The sequence below is a fragment of the Pholcus phalangioides genome, unplaced genomic scaffold (assembly GCF_987345545.1).
Source record: "Pholcus phalangioides strain wild (caught in Gottingen) unplaced genomic scaffold, Ppha-v1.0 ptg000004l_1, whole genome shotgun sequence".
Classification (NCBI taxonomy): domain Eukaryota; kingdom Metazoa; phylum Arthropoda; class Arachnida; order Araneae; family Pholcidae; genus Pholcus; species Pholcus phalangioides.
In genome coordinates this window covers 46,189,483-46,202,991 of record NW_028301597.1, presented here as the reverse complement: position 1 = coordinate 46,202,991, position 13,509 = coordinate 46,189,483, and the positions used below count along the sequence as shown (strand labels likewise).

Here is a 13,509-nt window from a genome sequence, read left to right as displayed (position 1 = left end):
CCGGGACAGTTCTCGTCATTTTTTGCTTTTTCACACTATAAACTAACTATAGAAGGGACCCGTGAAAAGTCTGACCGGAGGGCCCGCAAAAGATCCCAGCCTAGGGGCACCGCTCTAGGATGTGGGGCCATGGTCCTGGTTCATCCGTACATATCAATCATTCTAGCAGGTTTCCCCTCTTCTGAAAAGACAAAAAATATTGTAATTCCCGAAGAAAAAAAAACCAACCTGTATGTACAGAAAGTCATTCAAGGGATGATTTTTTGTCATCGATGAAGCTGATCCTTTTTTCTTCCGATTGAGGAATAATTTTGAATCCTCGTCCTTTTGTTTCCTGCAGTCCAAACATCACGCTCACTTGTCGGTGTATTTCATCATGCATTGGTGGATAGAAAGATTATAGAGAGCAACGTGTGAAATCGCAGGCCCGATTAACCAACATCGTTTCAATGCTTTTGGTGGACGGCTGCAAATACATGAAATTATAGGCACATTTAAAATTTTTTCAAGAACATTATATTTTGTAGATGTTCCTAGAATGAATCGCATTGTCTTCGTAGAAATGCGATTCCCATTCCAGCCCCCCCCCCCCCTCATCCAAGAGTGAGTTCCAGGAGTCAAATTATATGGTAAAAAATGGTGTGTGTAAAATACGGGACGATCCAACGAACCTGCACGATAACTCGACCGTCCCAACACATCAACCGTTGCTCTGGCGGCCCTCCATACTTAGCTGGAAATAGCAGGCAGCTTACATATGAAAATCATAGCACCAGATCCCATATCCCCTCCTTCCATTATAGACATGAAGACCTGGGTCATGCCCACATAGACCCAAGGGTTAAGATGCCCCCCTGGTTCTATGGACGGATCTGATGGATTCTGAAAGTATTAATATTTTTCAACCATGTTTCATTTTTAATGCTTTTCTCTTTGCGGCTCTCTATGACTCCCTTCACCACCTGTCGTGGATCACCTTACTTCTGATTTTCTCCCGTGGCCCCCTTAGAACAGCCCAGGACCTCAAGGGGGCCATATGGCTCCAGGTTGAGAAACACTGCCCTAGAACATGATTCCCACCGTCTTTCTAGAATATGATTCCCATTGTGTTTCCAGAAAATGATTCCCATTGGATTCCTAGAATGTGATTCCCATTGGATTCCTAGAATGCGATTCCCATTGGATTCCTAAACTTTCACACATCGCAGGCCAAATTGAAATTGCCCGCGACTCTCGCGGGCCACCTTCGTACTGAAATATTTATGATTGTAAAAAGAATCCACACAGATATTTTTACAAGGGCTTACTCATACAATTTACAATATCTTAATAGAAGGGGCCAGTGGGAGCCCCAAGTTGTATAGGGGCAGAAATAATAGACTCCTGTTTATTCTGAAATTACTTATTATTCATTTTATTATTGGTATTTAATTTATTATCAATTTTGGCTAGTTCTGAAATCACTTTTCTCCCAGTTCTGGAAATGTTTGATTAATTTAATTAATTACGATTAATTTTAATCTGAAATAACTTTAAATTATTCTTTAATTATTTCATTTAATAATTATGCAGTAATCCATTTAGTTTTGTGAAATAAATTTATTGATTGTGGAATAATTTGTACCATAGATCACGAAATTATTTCCTCTTGTTGGTTTATAATTTTTTATCACTAATTCTGAAATTATTTTCTTCAAAAATGCTGAATTTTCATCAATTTATTCTGGAATTATTTCTTCTATATATTCCGATATTATTCATTTCAGTAATTCTGGAATTAATTCTTCCATTAAATCAAGACATTTCTTTCATTATATATTTATAGAATTATTTTATTAATTCAGAAATTATTTTTCTCATAAATTCTAGAAGTATTTCTTTCATCAATTCTAGAATTATTCGTCTTTCAATGTTTTCAACCATTTTCTAAAAATGGTCAGCGGGCCACTACAAACAGCTGCGAGGGACGAATGTAGCCCGTGGGCCATGGGTTGAAGAAGACCCCCCTGCTCTAGAATATAATTCCCATTTGTGTTTCCCAGAAAACGATTACCATCGTCTTCTTAGAATGTGATTCCCATTACCTTTCTAGAATATGATTCCCATTACCTTTCTAGAATATGACTTCCATTGTGTTCCTAGAATATGATGCCCGTTGCCCCCTAGAATATGATTCTTTACTGCTCCCTAGAATATGATTCCCATTGTCTTCTTAGAATGTAATTCCCTTTATCCCTTAGAATATGATTCCCTTTATCCCTTGGAATATGATTCCCTTTATCCCTTAGAATATGATTCCCTTTATCCCTTAGAATATGATTTCCATTGTCTTTCTAGAATATGATTTCCATTGTCTTTCTAGAATATGATTCCCATTGTCTTTCTAGAATATGATTTCCATTGTCTTTCTAGAATATGATTCCCATTGTCTTTCTAGAATATGATTCCCATTGTCTTTCTAGAATATGATTCCAATTGTCTTTCTAGAATATGATTCCCATTGTCTTTCTAGAATATGATTCCCATCGCTTCCTTAAAATATGATTCCCATCGCTTCCTTAAAATATAATTCCCATCGCTTCCTTAAAATATGATTCCCGTTGTCTTTCTAGAATATGATTCCCGTTGTCTTTCTAGAATATGATTCCCGTTGTCTTTCTAGAATATGATTCCCATTGTCTTTCTAGAATGTGATTCTCATAGCTTCCTTAAAATATGATTCCCACGGCTTCCATGGAATATGTATATGATTCCGAATGTGTTCCTAGAATACGATTTACGTGGTCTTTATATTATAGAATTAATATAATTCATTATATTCTTAGAATACGATATTCCTAATGTATTTTTATAAAATACCATATTTTCTAGGTGTTCCTAGGATATTACTTCCCGTGCTCTTTCTACAATCACGTAGGTTTATTCTTACTAGTTTGGTTGATGGTTGATCAATGATTTACCTTTGGATACACATGCTTTTCTTATTAACCAATTCCGTACGCATTCAGACATTCCGAAAGCATCTCTTGGAAGACGTCGGCATTTGGATTTCTTTAATTTCCGGTTCGTCTTCCGAAAAACTTTCTATTTTGCCGGACAAGGCTGATATCTTTTGTTGCTGTTGTTGCTGCTGCTGCTGTTGTTCTTTGGTCTTGGCGTTGGTCGCAGGTTGAGAACCCGAAGTCGATGCCGTTACGACCCGAGTTGTGAGGTTATTCGGATGATTCACGTTCGAGACGACCACCTCTATCTCGGCTTTCTGGGGAATCTAGAAAGTGAAGAAAATGTCCATATTAGTTATTCACCAAATGCATTAGTGAGTTAGACATTTTTTGTGAATCGTTTCTGACAATGTCCAGGGTCATTGACTTTAGAATATAAGAGAGGAGATAGAAAATATGTTATAACCTGATTGCTCGTCCCTTGTTTCTGCTCCGTAACAGTCGATGACCGACAATCTGGAGCTTTGCTCCCCTCTGTTACCACAGGTTCGTTATTTGCAGTAGTTTGGTCAGGTGTTGCACCGTAGCCTAGAAAAGGCGATAGAATTGATTAATTTTAAAAATGCCTGTGTCAATTACACGATTGTTATTTTAGTGAGCTATCATTTATTGTAAAATGGGAAAAAAACGATATCCGAGTGAAAAATAGATTTCATAAATAAGTACTAGAATATGCCTGAAAAATTTGCAAATAATTTATGCAAGATTGAAGAAAGTTTTTTTAGTATTCATTATAGCGTACGAACTTTTTTTGTATTCGGCTTCGAAATTTCGAATGCCATTAACATGCTATTGCTTTCAGATAAGTTCCAAAACTATTTTGAAATCTCTCCGAGTGTGAGTGAATTACGTCATTTTCTGCTGAATATTACGATTAGAGACACTTGAAATACTAATCGGACCTATGTGCCATCTATAAGCAAAAATATTTGACGCTAAATTTTTCGCTATGGCGTATAGCCTAGGGCGCCTGAAATAAACCGAATGAATTCATCGCCCTCCATCTTTGAGTAGCAAAATCAGTTTCCTGATCAAAGTGACGTCTAATCGTTTGGGTGGTGGGATCAGAACCCCAATTTCCCCCCTTCCCTTTGCGTACACCAATGGTCGTTGCTAAAACATCGAAACGTGACTCAAACTCTAGCTCAACCTCCATCATTCTACCCGCTCAAATATTTGTAGTGATTCGAGTGTCAGGGATTAAGAAAGATGAAATAATCCTGGATCAAAAAACGGGTCAGTTTCTTTAAAAGCGGGTATTTTGCTGAGTAAAAAATGGTGGCTGGATAAAAAATCAAATCTATCCCAGATTTTCTGGGGCAAAAGCCCTTTTAGCATACCTCCAGGGTCGTCTATGGGGGCGACAATTAAGGCTTTGCACCCAGGCGGCAAATGAGCTCGAGTGGCCCCTGAGGAAGCGCACCACATTACAATGCTCTGCAACCCCGAATGGTTGATACCACATCGCAGCTAATCAGTCGGAAAAAAATATTATATTTGCTTTTGGTGAAGTGCGGTTGTACATTCTCTGGAAACACCTTTGTTATTGTGATTCGACCAAATATTCTATTCTATGGTTTACGGAAAGTTCACCGCTAGAAAAATTCACCGTTAAGGATAATTTTGTTGTTGTTGTTGTTAGGAACCATCGAGTCGATTTCGACTCCTGGTGACTCTATAGATCATGGTTCTCCAAGCTGGTCCGTCATTCACAGCATGTCTCAGTTGTACTAGCTTCATTCTAGTGCTTTGCAACACCTCTTCTATCCATCTGGTGCTTGGTCTGTCTCTCCTTCTCGTTCCCTCCATTCTTCCAAGCATTACCATTTTTTCTAGTGAGCCTTTTGTGCGCATTACATGGCCAAAAAGTAAGAGAGTTTCTGTTTAATGACTGTTGCTTCTAGAGAATAGTCAACCTTGACTTCTTCGATAACCTAAAACCGAGCCTCCTTTTAGCTGTCCATGGAATTCTCAGCATCCTCCTCCAGCACCAAAGTTCGAAGGAACCGATAATTTTCTTATCTGCTTTCCGTAGTGTCCAGCTCTCACATCCATACATAAAGACAGGAAAGACCAACGCATTTATAATTCTAATTTTTGTTTTCATTGATACATCTTTGTCTTTCATTATTACATTGAGCTTAACTTTCTCATAGCTGTTTTACCCAGAACTACTCGTCTTTTTATTTCTTCTGCCCAAGTTCCCTCTTTTACAATTCTTGATCCTAGGAAATCAAATCTGTCCACAATCTTAAAACTTTCGCCATCTAGTTGAAAATTGTGAATATCTGCTGTAGTCATGATCTTTCTTTTTTTCGTATTTAGGTAGAGTCCAAGCTTCTCACTTTATGTTTTTACTCTTGATATAATGTTCTTCAGGTCCTCTTCAGATTCTGCCATCAGAGTTGTGGCATCAGCATATCTAAGGTTGTTAATCACTCTTCCTCCAATTTTAACATCTGCCTCTAATTCCTCTAAATCGGATGCTCTGATTATATATTCTCCATAGAGAGTAAATAAGTTTGGAGAAAGGATGCATCCTTGTCGAACCCCTTTTTCAATTCCAAACCATTCAGTTAAGCCATAGTTTGTTCTTACACTTGCCTCTTGGGTAATATATAAATTTCTGATCAAGCAGACGAGGTGATTAGGCAATCCCATTGTTCCAAGAATATCCCAAAGCTTATCATGATCAACACAGTCAATGAAAGAAGTTATATTTTTGTTTCATCGATTATGCAAAGGCCTTTGCCTTTGCATAATCGATGAAACAAAAATATAACTTCTTTTGCTGCCTATAGTAACAATTCATCGATGGAAAATTCACGGACAACAGGTCGACACGAGTCAGTGAGCCAGTAAGTGCCCGAGTGGCATGGTGGTAAGATACTCGTCTACCATCGGGAAAGTTGTTGTCTGGGTCCCGGGTTCGAACCTAAGGGATGATATAGATAAGATATTTTCCCTGTCGAACTCGAGGCGACCACCAATAGACAGCGCCTTCACTTCCAACACATCTCACTAATGGCAGTGAATTGCAATATAGCGATATGGTCAGAGTTGGTGTTTGGTGAAGTAGTGAGCCAGTAAGCGAGCGACGAATAACTGAGTGAGAGAGTCATTAAATGATATAATAGTGATTGAGTGAAAGAGTGTTTTGTGGTGGTGAGTGAGAAAACTAGTGAGTGAACGAGCGATTGACAAAGGGAGTGACCTAGTCATGGAGAAATAGAGTCAGAGACTTGGTGAGTTAGTGAGTGGGTGACCATGATGGTGTGTATAACAGAATGAGCAACCTAGTGAGTTGATGATAGAATGAGTGACCCAGCGTGTGCATGACAAAGTGAGTGAACTAGTAAGTGAGTGACCTGGTGAGTGAATGACCTAGGGGGGAGTGAGTTATATAATGAGCGACCTAGTGAGCGATTGACCTAGTGAGTGAGTGAGTGAATGAACTACCTAGGGATTGACTGCGTGACCTGGTGACTGGGTGAGCGAGAGAGAGAGCGAGTTTTTTTTTTTCCAAACCCAGCACAACTCAGATCTATCGTCATAGGCAATTTAATACCTAGTGAGTTGTGCTGGAAGTGTAAGCGTGTGTACCTAACAGTCTGAGTGCGTATCTAGTGTTGAGTATGATTTTTCAGTGCTGTCATCTATATCTCAGAAGTGAAGTGAGTGATGTGTAGTGACTGAATATTTGTACTGTTTGTTGGCCTGTTGCTCTCTGTGGCGATACTTTTTAACGGGGAGATCGGCTCGCATTTGCGCTTCGAATAGAGAGAGAGAGAGAGAGAGAGAGCTCTAGTCCAGGCCGGTTTCACTCATAAATTCACTCATGTCAAACTGATGTCGGTGAATTTTCCTAGCGGTGAATTACATGGTGGTAAATTGTCATGTGCACTTTCTGGACACGACATTCTATGACCCAAAATGCTCGTTTAGGTGTCTTTTACCACCTCTTGAAGTTTGTCCCATAAATTTAGAATTGCCCTGTATGAATATTTTTTACAGTAGCAATATAATATGTAAATAACGCTAATTATATTGATACTGCATGAGATATAAGTGATTATAACATTGTCATGGTAGTTAACTGATATTTTGAAACTGGGATAGTTGTACCGTTGTTTGGTGGAACCACGTCAGGACACGCCGTCGTATTCTCCATGATCTCATCCGCCGCTTTCTTCAGTATTTCCTCGAATCTGAAATGATCAATAAAATGAATGAGAAGGAACAAGGAATTATATAGAAAATGAAAATTAGGAATTTAAACACACCGTACTTTTTTTATTTAACTTTCCATATTCATTAATACAAAACTCGTCATCGATTGCACTTTTTTGAGATGAGGGAATATGGTTATTTAATCAGTTCTAATTTTCAGTATATATGCTACGGTAAATGTGATAAATCCAGTTATTGTACATAATCGCCGAGCATTTTAGAAAAAAGTTTAATGTTTCTATAAAGTTAATCAATTCAATTATTAACTACGGTGATTATACCCCAAGCGTCGTTGGTAAATTTGATGAGCACTAAAAAATTATCACTTTTACCGGTGATTATGCAGAAAGCGTAGCATCTTTGGTATACATTATAAATCGTACTGCGTGATATGTTATACACACACATGATATAACCACACTCGGATACATGTGTGCTTTCTTCCCGATACACCCGTGGGGAAACGCTTCGAAATCTCCTCTGGAGATGTGGAGTGGGGTGTTACCGGTTCATCAATGCATCATGTCAGGGTTCGATCGTAAAATTTGCAATCGTTATATCGGGGTCCGACTATATTCACCACACATACCAGACTCATTTGGAGTTTTCTTCATATTTATCAAATTCGCTAATTAGACTCTAGGGTATTATGAATAATCACAGATAAAAGCTATAAATTTTAAGAATTTATCAAACTTACCGACAAAAAAAAGTGATAAAATTATGAAAATTACCAAGGTGATCGGTGAGTATGCATAATAACCGGTTATTATGTATAATAAGGCGATTGGTAAGTATGCATAATAACCGATTTGTCACAGTATTGCAGCATATATAATCTGCCGAAGCAAATTCTCTCTGATTATTTTATTCAAAATTTTAATAACGTGCTAAAATATCATCAGTTATGGAGATCCGAGGATGATGTCACTCTCCGCCAGCTGTTAAAACACAGCTGGCTGATGCGAAGATAGATATATTTATGAAAGGAAGAAAATTTAAAACTCACAATTGCTGACACTGCCACCAGATGGCGACTTATCCGAGGATGAGTCGCTATTTGATGGCAGTGTCAGCATTTGTGATGTTTGGCCTGAGTTAGGTCCGTCTGCCCATGTACGGTCCACCATCATCAAACATACTTCCGCTCTATCTCCATGGGAGATATAAGTTGGTTACCACAAGGGCTGTGAGTATGTTGGAAAAACCGGGCGATGTAAAGGTCCGGAGGGCGTTCCGCTATAGCCACGGAAACGCTCCCTTCGGGGAACCCCGTATGGCGAACTATGTTTGCCGCGCAGGGGGAAAAACTCTTACTACTAAACTATTACCACTCTCGGATCCGCCTTCCGCACTCTCCTCGCAACGACACCTCCACGTTTATTGTATTTTAAGGAAAATCACAAAACCCACCATTAACGACAGGTGATAATTACAATAATAATCACAATAATATTTAAATGGGCCGGCGCCATACAATAGACGCATCGCCTGGGAATCACCAAGTACTAAATAGGTACGAATAACCATGTACAGTCCCGTTCAGCGCACAGGAGCTCCAAGGAAAGATTGAGATATTCGTTGCCTTTGTAGTCTAGTGGTCTAGGGAAGTGTTTCTCAACCGCCGGGCCCTGACATCAGTCAAACCGGGTCGTGAATAGCTCACCGATTCATTTTTACCCCCCCCCCCCCCCCATTAGGTGTGCGTATGCCCAGGCCTTCCACTCACATAAAAGAAATCAACTTGGCTTCCAAAGGTTGAGAATCATTGTTCTAGGGCATAGTTTCCCAAACTTTTCATTCCACTGCCCCCTTTTTCAGAAATATTTTTCTCTCATCGCCCCGCAACTCAAGTGAACCCATAGGATCCAATGTTAAATCCGTAGCTTCTATCGCCCCCCTGTACCATTCCATCGCCCACTTTGGGAAACACTGTTCTAGGGCGTTCGTTAAAAACAATAAAATGAAAAAAAACAATTATTTTGAATTTGTTTGGTTTCTATTTATATTTTCATAAAGACGTGGATTTTTTAATTCCATTAAATTTCAAAAAGGTGGAAAATTTCAATTAAAAATTATAGGAAATTCTCTCCCTCAATTCTAATTGTTTTGTCACTGTTTGTAACGAAAAAATATTTTTGCAAGTATAAGATTTGAAGAAGTACAAGAGAATCAATTCCACACACTTACTTAGAATCACTTTTTTCCTCTTCAACCATAACTACAGTGAAAAAATAAATAAATGAATTCACGCATTGATTGAAAATAATTTATGAAAAACACACACGATTCAAAGTATACATAAAAGAAAGAATAAAATGAATCTTGATGGCTAGTAGGCATATTTAATTTATTTATGAGTAGGGTTACCAACCCTCCTCCTTTTTGATGTCATTTCAAACGCCCTCCTACGTTTTGAAAAATTGTCTTTTTGTCCTCCTTTTCAGGTTATTCATGAATTAGCATTTCCTTTTTTTTTAGTTAATTTTTTTCCCTTTGGTTTGAAACACATATTTCCTCATTGATAATGAGTTTTTTTTTCTTTTTGGGGGTTTTTTTCTAACACAAATATATCAGTAGCCGTCCAAATTCCCAGAATTTCGTCGGTTTCTGCTTTTCTTAATTGGTTGGGATAGTGGCGCCATCTATTGGGTGAATTTGGATAAGTGACTTCCCTAATGATGGAAGCACAAGCTTCTCCCTCCTTTCTCAGTTTACGAAACTCGCAACCCTAAATAACGTTGATATCTTGTGCTGCCATCTATATCAGAAAAACACAACTTTATAAATTGAAAAAAAATAAACCAATAACTGATAGTGCTGACATCTACATATCTAACAAGAAAACTGAAAGGTTACAGGCATCTATATCTTACTAACTATTTTGAATTATTGTTGTGTGTGTGGATACAAGTGTAGTTCATCAACAGAAAAAAAAATTACAACAGATGATATTGCTTAATTTTTTTGACTTAATTTAAAATTAATACACCATATAGAGTTCTGTTTATTTACGAATTTAAATATAATTAACAGCTAAAGTAATTTTAACTGGAATATTAAAGATTCGTTTATTTGCTTAATTCATTCAATAATACGATGCTCTGCAAACCAAGGCAAAATATCGTTGTTGAGAAGTCGTCTTAGTACATTAGCCTACGGGAGCCTCACAAAATTAATATCTGGTTGAAATTTTCGAGAGTACGCATGTAAATTTTTTTGGCGGTGGCGGGCCTCAGAAAAATCACGTGGCACGGGGGGGGGGGGGGGCCCATGATACTCTCAAGACGGCCCTGATCGAGAGACTACATTTTCACGAGGTGGTAACAAATTTACGCTGTTATTAACATCACCATTAAATGCACTACAAAACTAATTATTCGCACCAAAATGTTCTAATTGATGACTAGAATTCAGTTGTTTTATACTCTTGTGAAATAGTTTCTCGCGCAAGACTTTTGTGCAGAAAGTAGCCGGTTCAAAGTACCGGCAATTTCATTAACAGTTTCGGAGGGCAGATAGTGCAAAATACTAATGTTATTAAATACCCTAGAAACTGAAAACACTGGTGAGGAATTTTCAAATATATTGAAGGTGATTTTGCGTGAAATAAAAAAGTATCATTGTAGTAGTTTCGAAATATCTGAAAAAAAATATCGTTATGCAGGGAATTTATTAAAGTAAAGGATATCGATATCATTGAGAGGAGTTAAACATTAGACTATACCAGTGTTTCTGAACCTTTGGTCCATGACGATAGTATAGGCCAGGTGTGGCCAAACCGCGGCACGCCATGGTATCATGTGTGGTCAATGCTTTACAAAAATTATAGACATCCTCTTCCATTTTTCAAAGAAATTCTCTCCAACTCTTAAACAATTGATTTGGCAGTCTTGTAGGCTGCCGAACCTATATTAAGTATGGTAGGCATTCTTAAAATAATACTTATGCGATGACTCTTACTATTCAATGCGTTTCTGTTTAGTTTCTGATCTTTGGGCATAGTTGCTGGATGTTCCATGTGATGTACAAGGTTCAATGTCGTCCGTAAGGAGGACATGCATTGCATGCGTGATACAATTGCATTGCGTATCCATGAATTCTTGGGAGAGGGAGGTTATGCTCTCTTACACGTTTATTGGAAAGGGGCTCAAGCTCCCTGAGTCCTCAGATTCCAGTGTCTAGGCCCAACGTGTTGTAGGTAAGATGAACTTCTACCTATATACGAGCATACACGATCTGCATTGCGATATTGGAATTTATGACTGAAAGAAAAGAAACAATTTAGAAGACAAAAATTATGCAACCTTTGCAATCGATTTTAACTTCAGACGGCTTTTTTCTTAACCCCATGTATCAAGGAAACATATTTTTTGTACATCAATGCTGAGGTGAACTCGGAAGGAAAAGTCATCTGGTCTCCACTGGGATTCGGACCCAGGTCCATTTGCAAACCGGGAAAAAGAATGCTAGCATCTGCACCACTGGAGACATGACTCTGCCTTCCTTATTTCACGCACTGTGGCGTAAGGCACTGAAGTAGACATTGGTAGTCTCTGTTAACTTCAGCGAATGGGCAAGGCCCAAGGTACACACACTCACAGTTCCGGCACAACTTACTTGGTAGTAAATCGCCCATGTTGATAGACCGGTTTAGAAGAAAGAAAGGAAGACGCGAGCAATTATTGTCACTGTACTTGATATCAGAAAATGGGACAACTCCTTTTTTTTTATTTCTCACATAACTAGTTGCAAAATGATCAATCATTCCATATCTTTTATTTTTTTTTTAATAGGCTGATATTCGGCATTTTTCTATTCAGTCATCGTGAAGAGTTAGAATTGAACTGTCTAATGTGTATCACGCAATACGATATATTTTTATAATGTAAGGTACGCTCCATAGATCTCGAGAAAGTCTTTGGGCCTCCTCTCACACGGGGATACTCAATTTGAACTCTAGTGGTCCCAACTTTAGAGTTTACTTGAACGAGTCAATTTACCCGTTCTCTCTCATACGGAGGTTCTAAACAAAGTCTCAAAGCCTGGGGAAAATGAGTAAAAACGACGCAGTGTTTAGTAGTTCACCTCCTTATCTCCCTGTACATTATGAACCGGGGTAGGAAATTAATAAATTTTTTTAGCGATTCTACCAGTGATGGAGTTGATATTTAATTGTAATTATAAATAATTATCATCTTACACTATTAATTCCGCAAGAAAAGACTAAATAGAGACAAAAGTTATGAGCACGATGTAAGATTCATACATTGAAAATAACATTCATCGTACACTATTCGTTTCGACCAACTGGAATCGGATTCCTTGCATTATACGTAATTAGAGAAAAGGGATTTACCTGGAATTAATAAATCCACTTTTCGCTGTCAGCCTTGATGAGTGACTGCTAATAATCCTTAATTAAGGTAAGTGAAATTTCTGTGGGGTGAACATCCAATATTTGGATGGAGCTTTAGTTCTCGGTATGGTAGTGCTACCATACCCAGAGAAAAAATATGACTGTGTTTATCTTGGAGGGGTATTTCCCATATACTCCCACACGCACGTGTGTGCTGCGATATATATATTGTGTGACCTGTATTTATGTTTTACACATTCCATTCGAGAGGGATTAGGGGGTTAAGGTTGCATCAGAGTAGTATTATATTTCTGTAGAAAATAAAAGTTACATATATATAGGCTATATATTATAACTGTTTTATCTTGTTATAAAATTCAGCGTCGGACACCTCTTGTGCAATCTCGACCCACGGTAATAAGAAGGAATGCTATACGATTGCGCAACAAATTTTGGCGTTCGAGTAGCATGTCAGTCGCCAAGTAACTCGTAGGATATTTCGTTGCCAATACGCCAATATCCTTGTGTGTGAGGAACTCTGTAGAAATGTACGTGTCGATTCGCTGGATACCGAGTCTCTCATCAATTGCCAGACTTTAGTATCCTCGTGTGAGGACGCCCTTTCAGGAGAAAATTGCGGATCTTAACAACTGGAAAAAACTGATCAAGAACTAAAAAGAGAAAAGATTTTTTTTTTCTTTTCAATCATGCGTTTGCTTTACTATAGGAAGACCATTGCCAAACCCGCTCGACGGGTATATGGTTCATAGCAAAAAAACTGCGGCCTGATTACCATATTAAGAACGGAAATGTTTATCAACCAGGAAGGGGATAGAACACTTGCTAGCCTTGTACATATTTTTGCAGTGTGATAACGATAACTCTTGCGGGGAAAAAACAAGTTTGGTTAAACCTTAA

The 13,509-nt window shown here is 38.2% G+C and overlaps 1 protein-coding gene across 1 annotated transcript in view; it reads right to left on the bottom strand.

Annotated features, from left to right (window-relative positions):
• Positions 1-228: 228 nt before the first annotated feature.
• LOC149087699 (neural cell adhesion molecule 2-like) overlaps positions 229-13,509 on the bottom strand; it is a 271,875-nt gene continuing 258,594 nt past the window's right edge. Inside the window, exons 10-14 of the mRNA XM_089231589.1 lie at positions 9,423-9,453; positions 7,128-7,210; positions 3,409-3,530; positions 2,961-3,268; positions 229-466 (exon numbers count right to left, since the gene is read on the bottom strand). Of these exons, the coding sequence (XP_089087715.1) occupies positions 3,005-3,268; positions 3,409-3,530; positions 7,128-7,210; positions 9,423-9,453 (500 nt within the window). The 3' untranslated portion in view covers positions 229-466; positions 2,961-3,004. The remainder of the gene's footprint in view (positions 467-2,960; positions 3,269-3,408; positions 3,531-7,127; positions 7,211-9,422; positions 9,454-13,509) is intronic.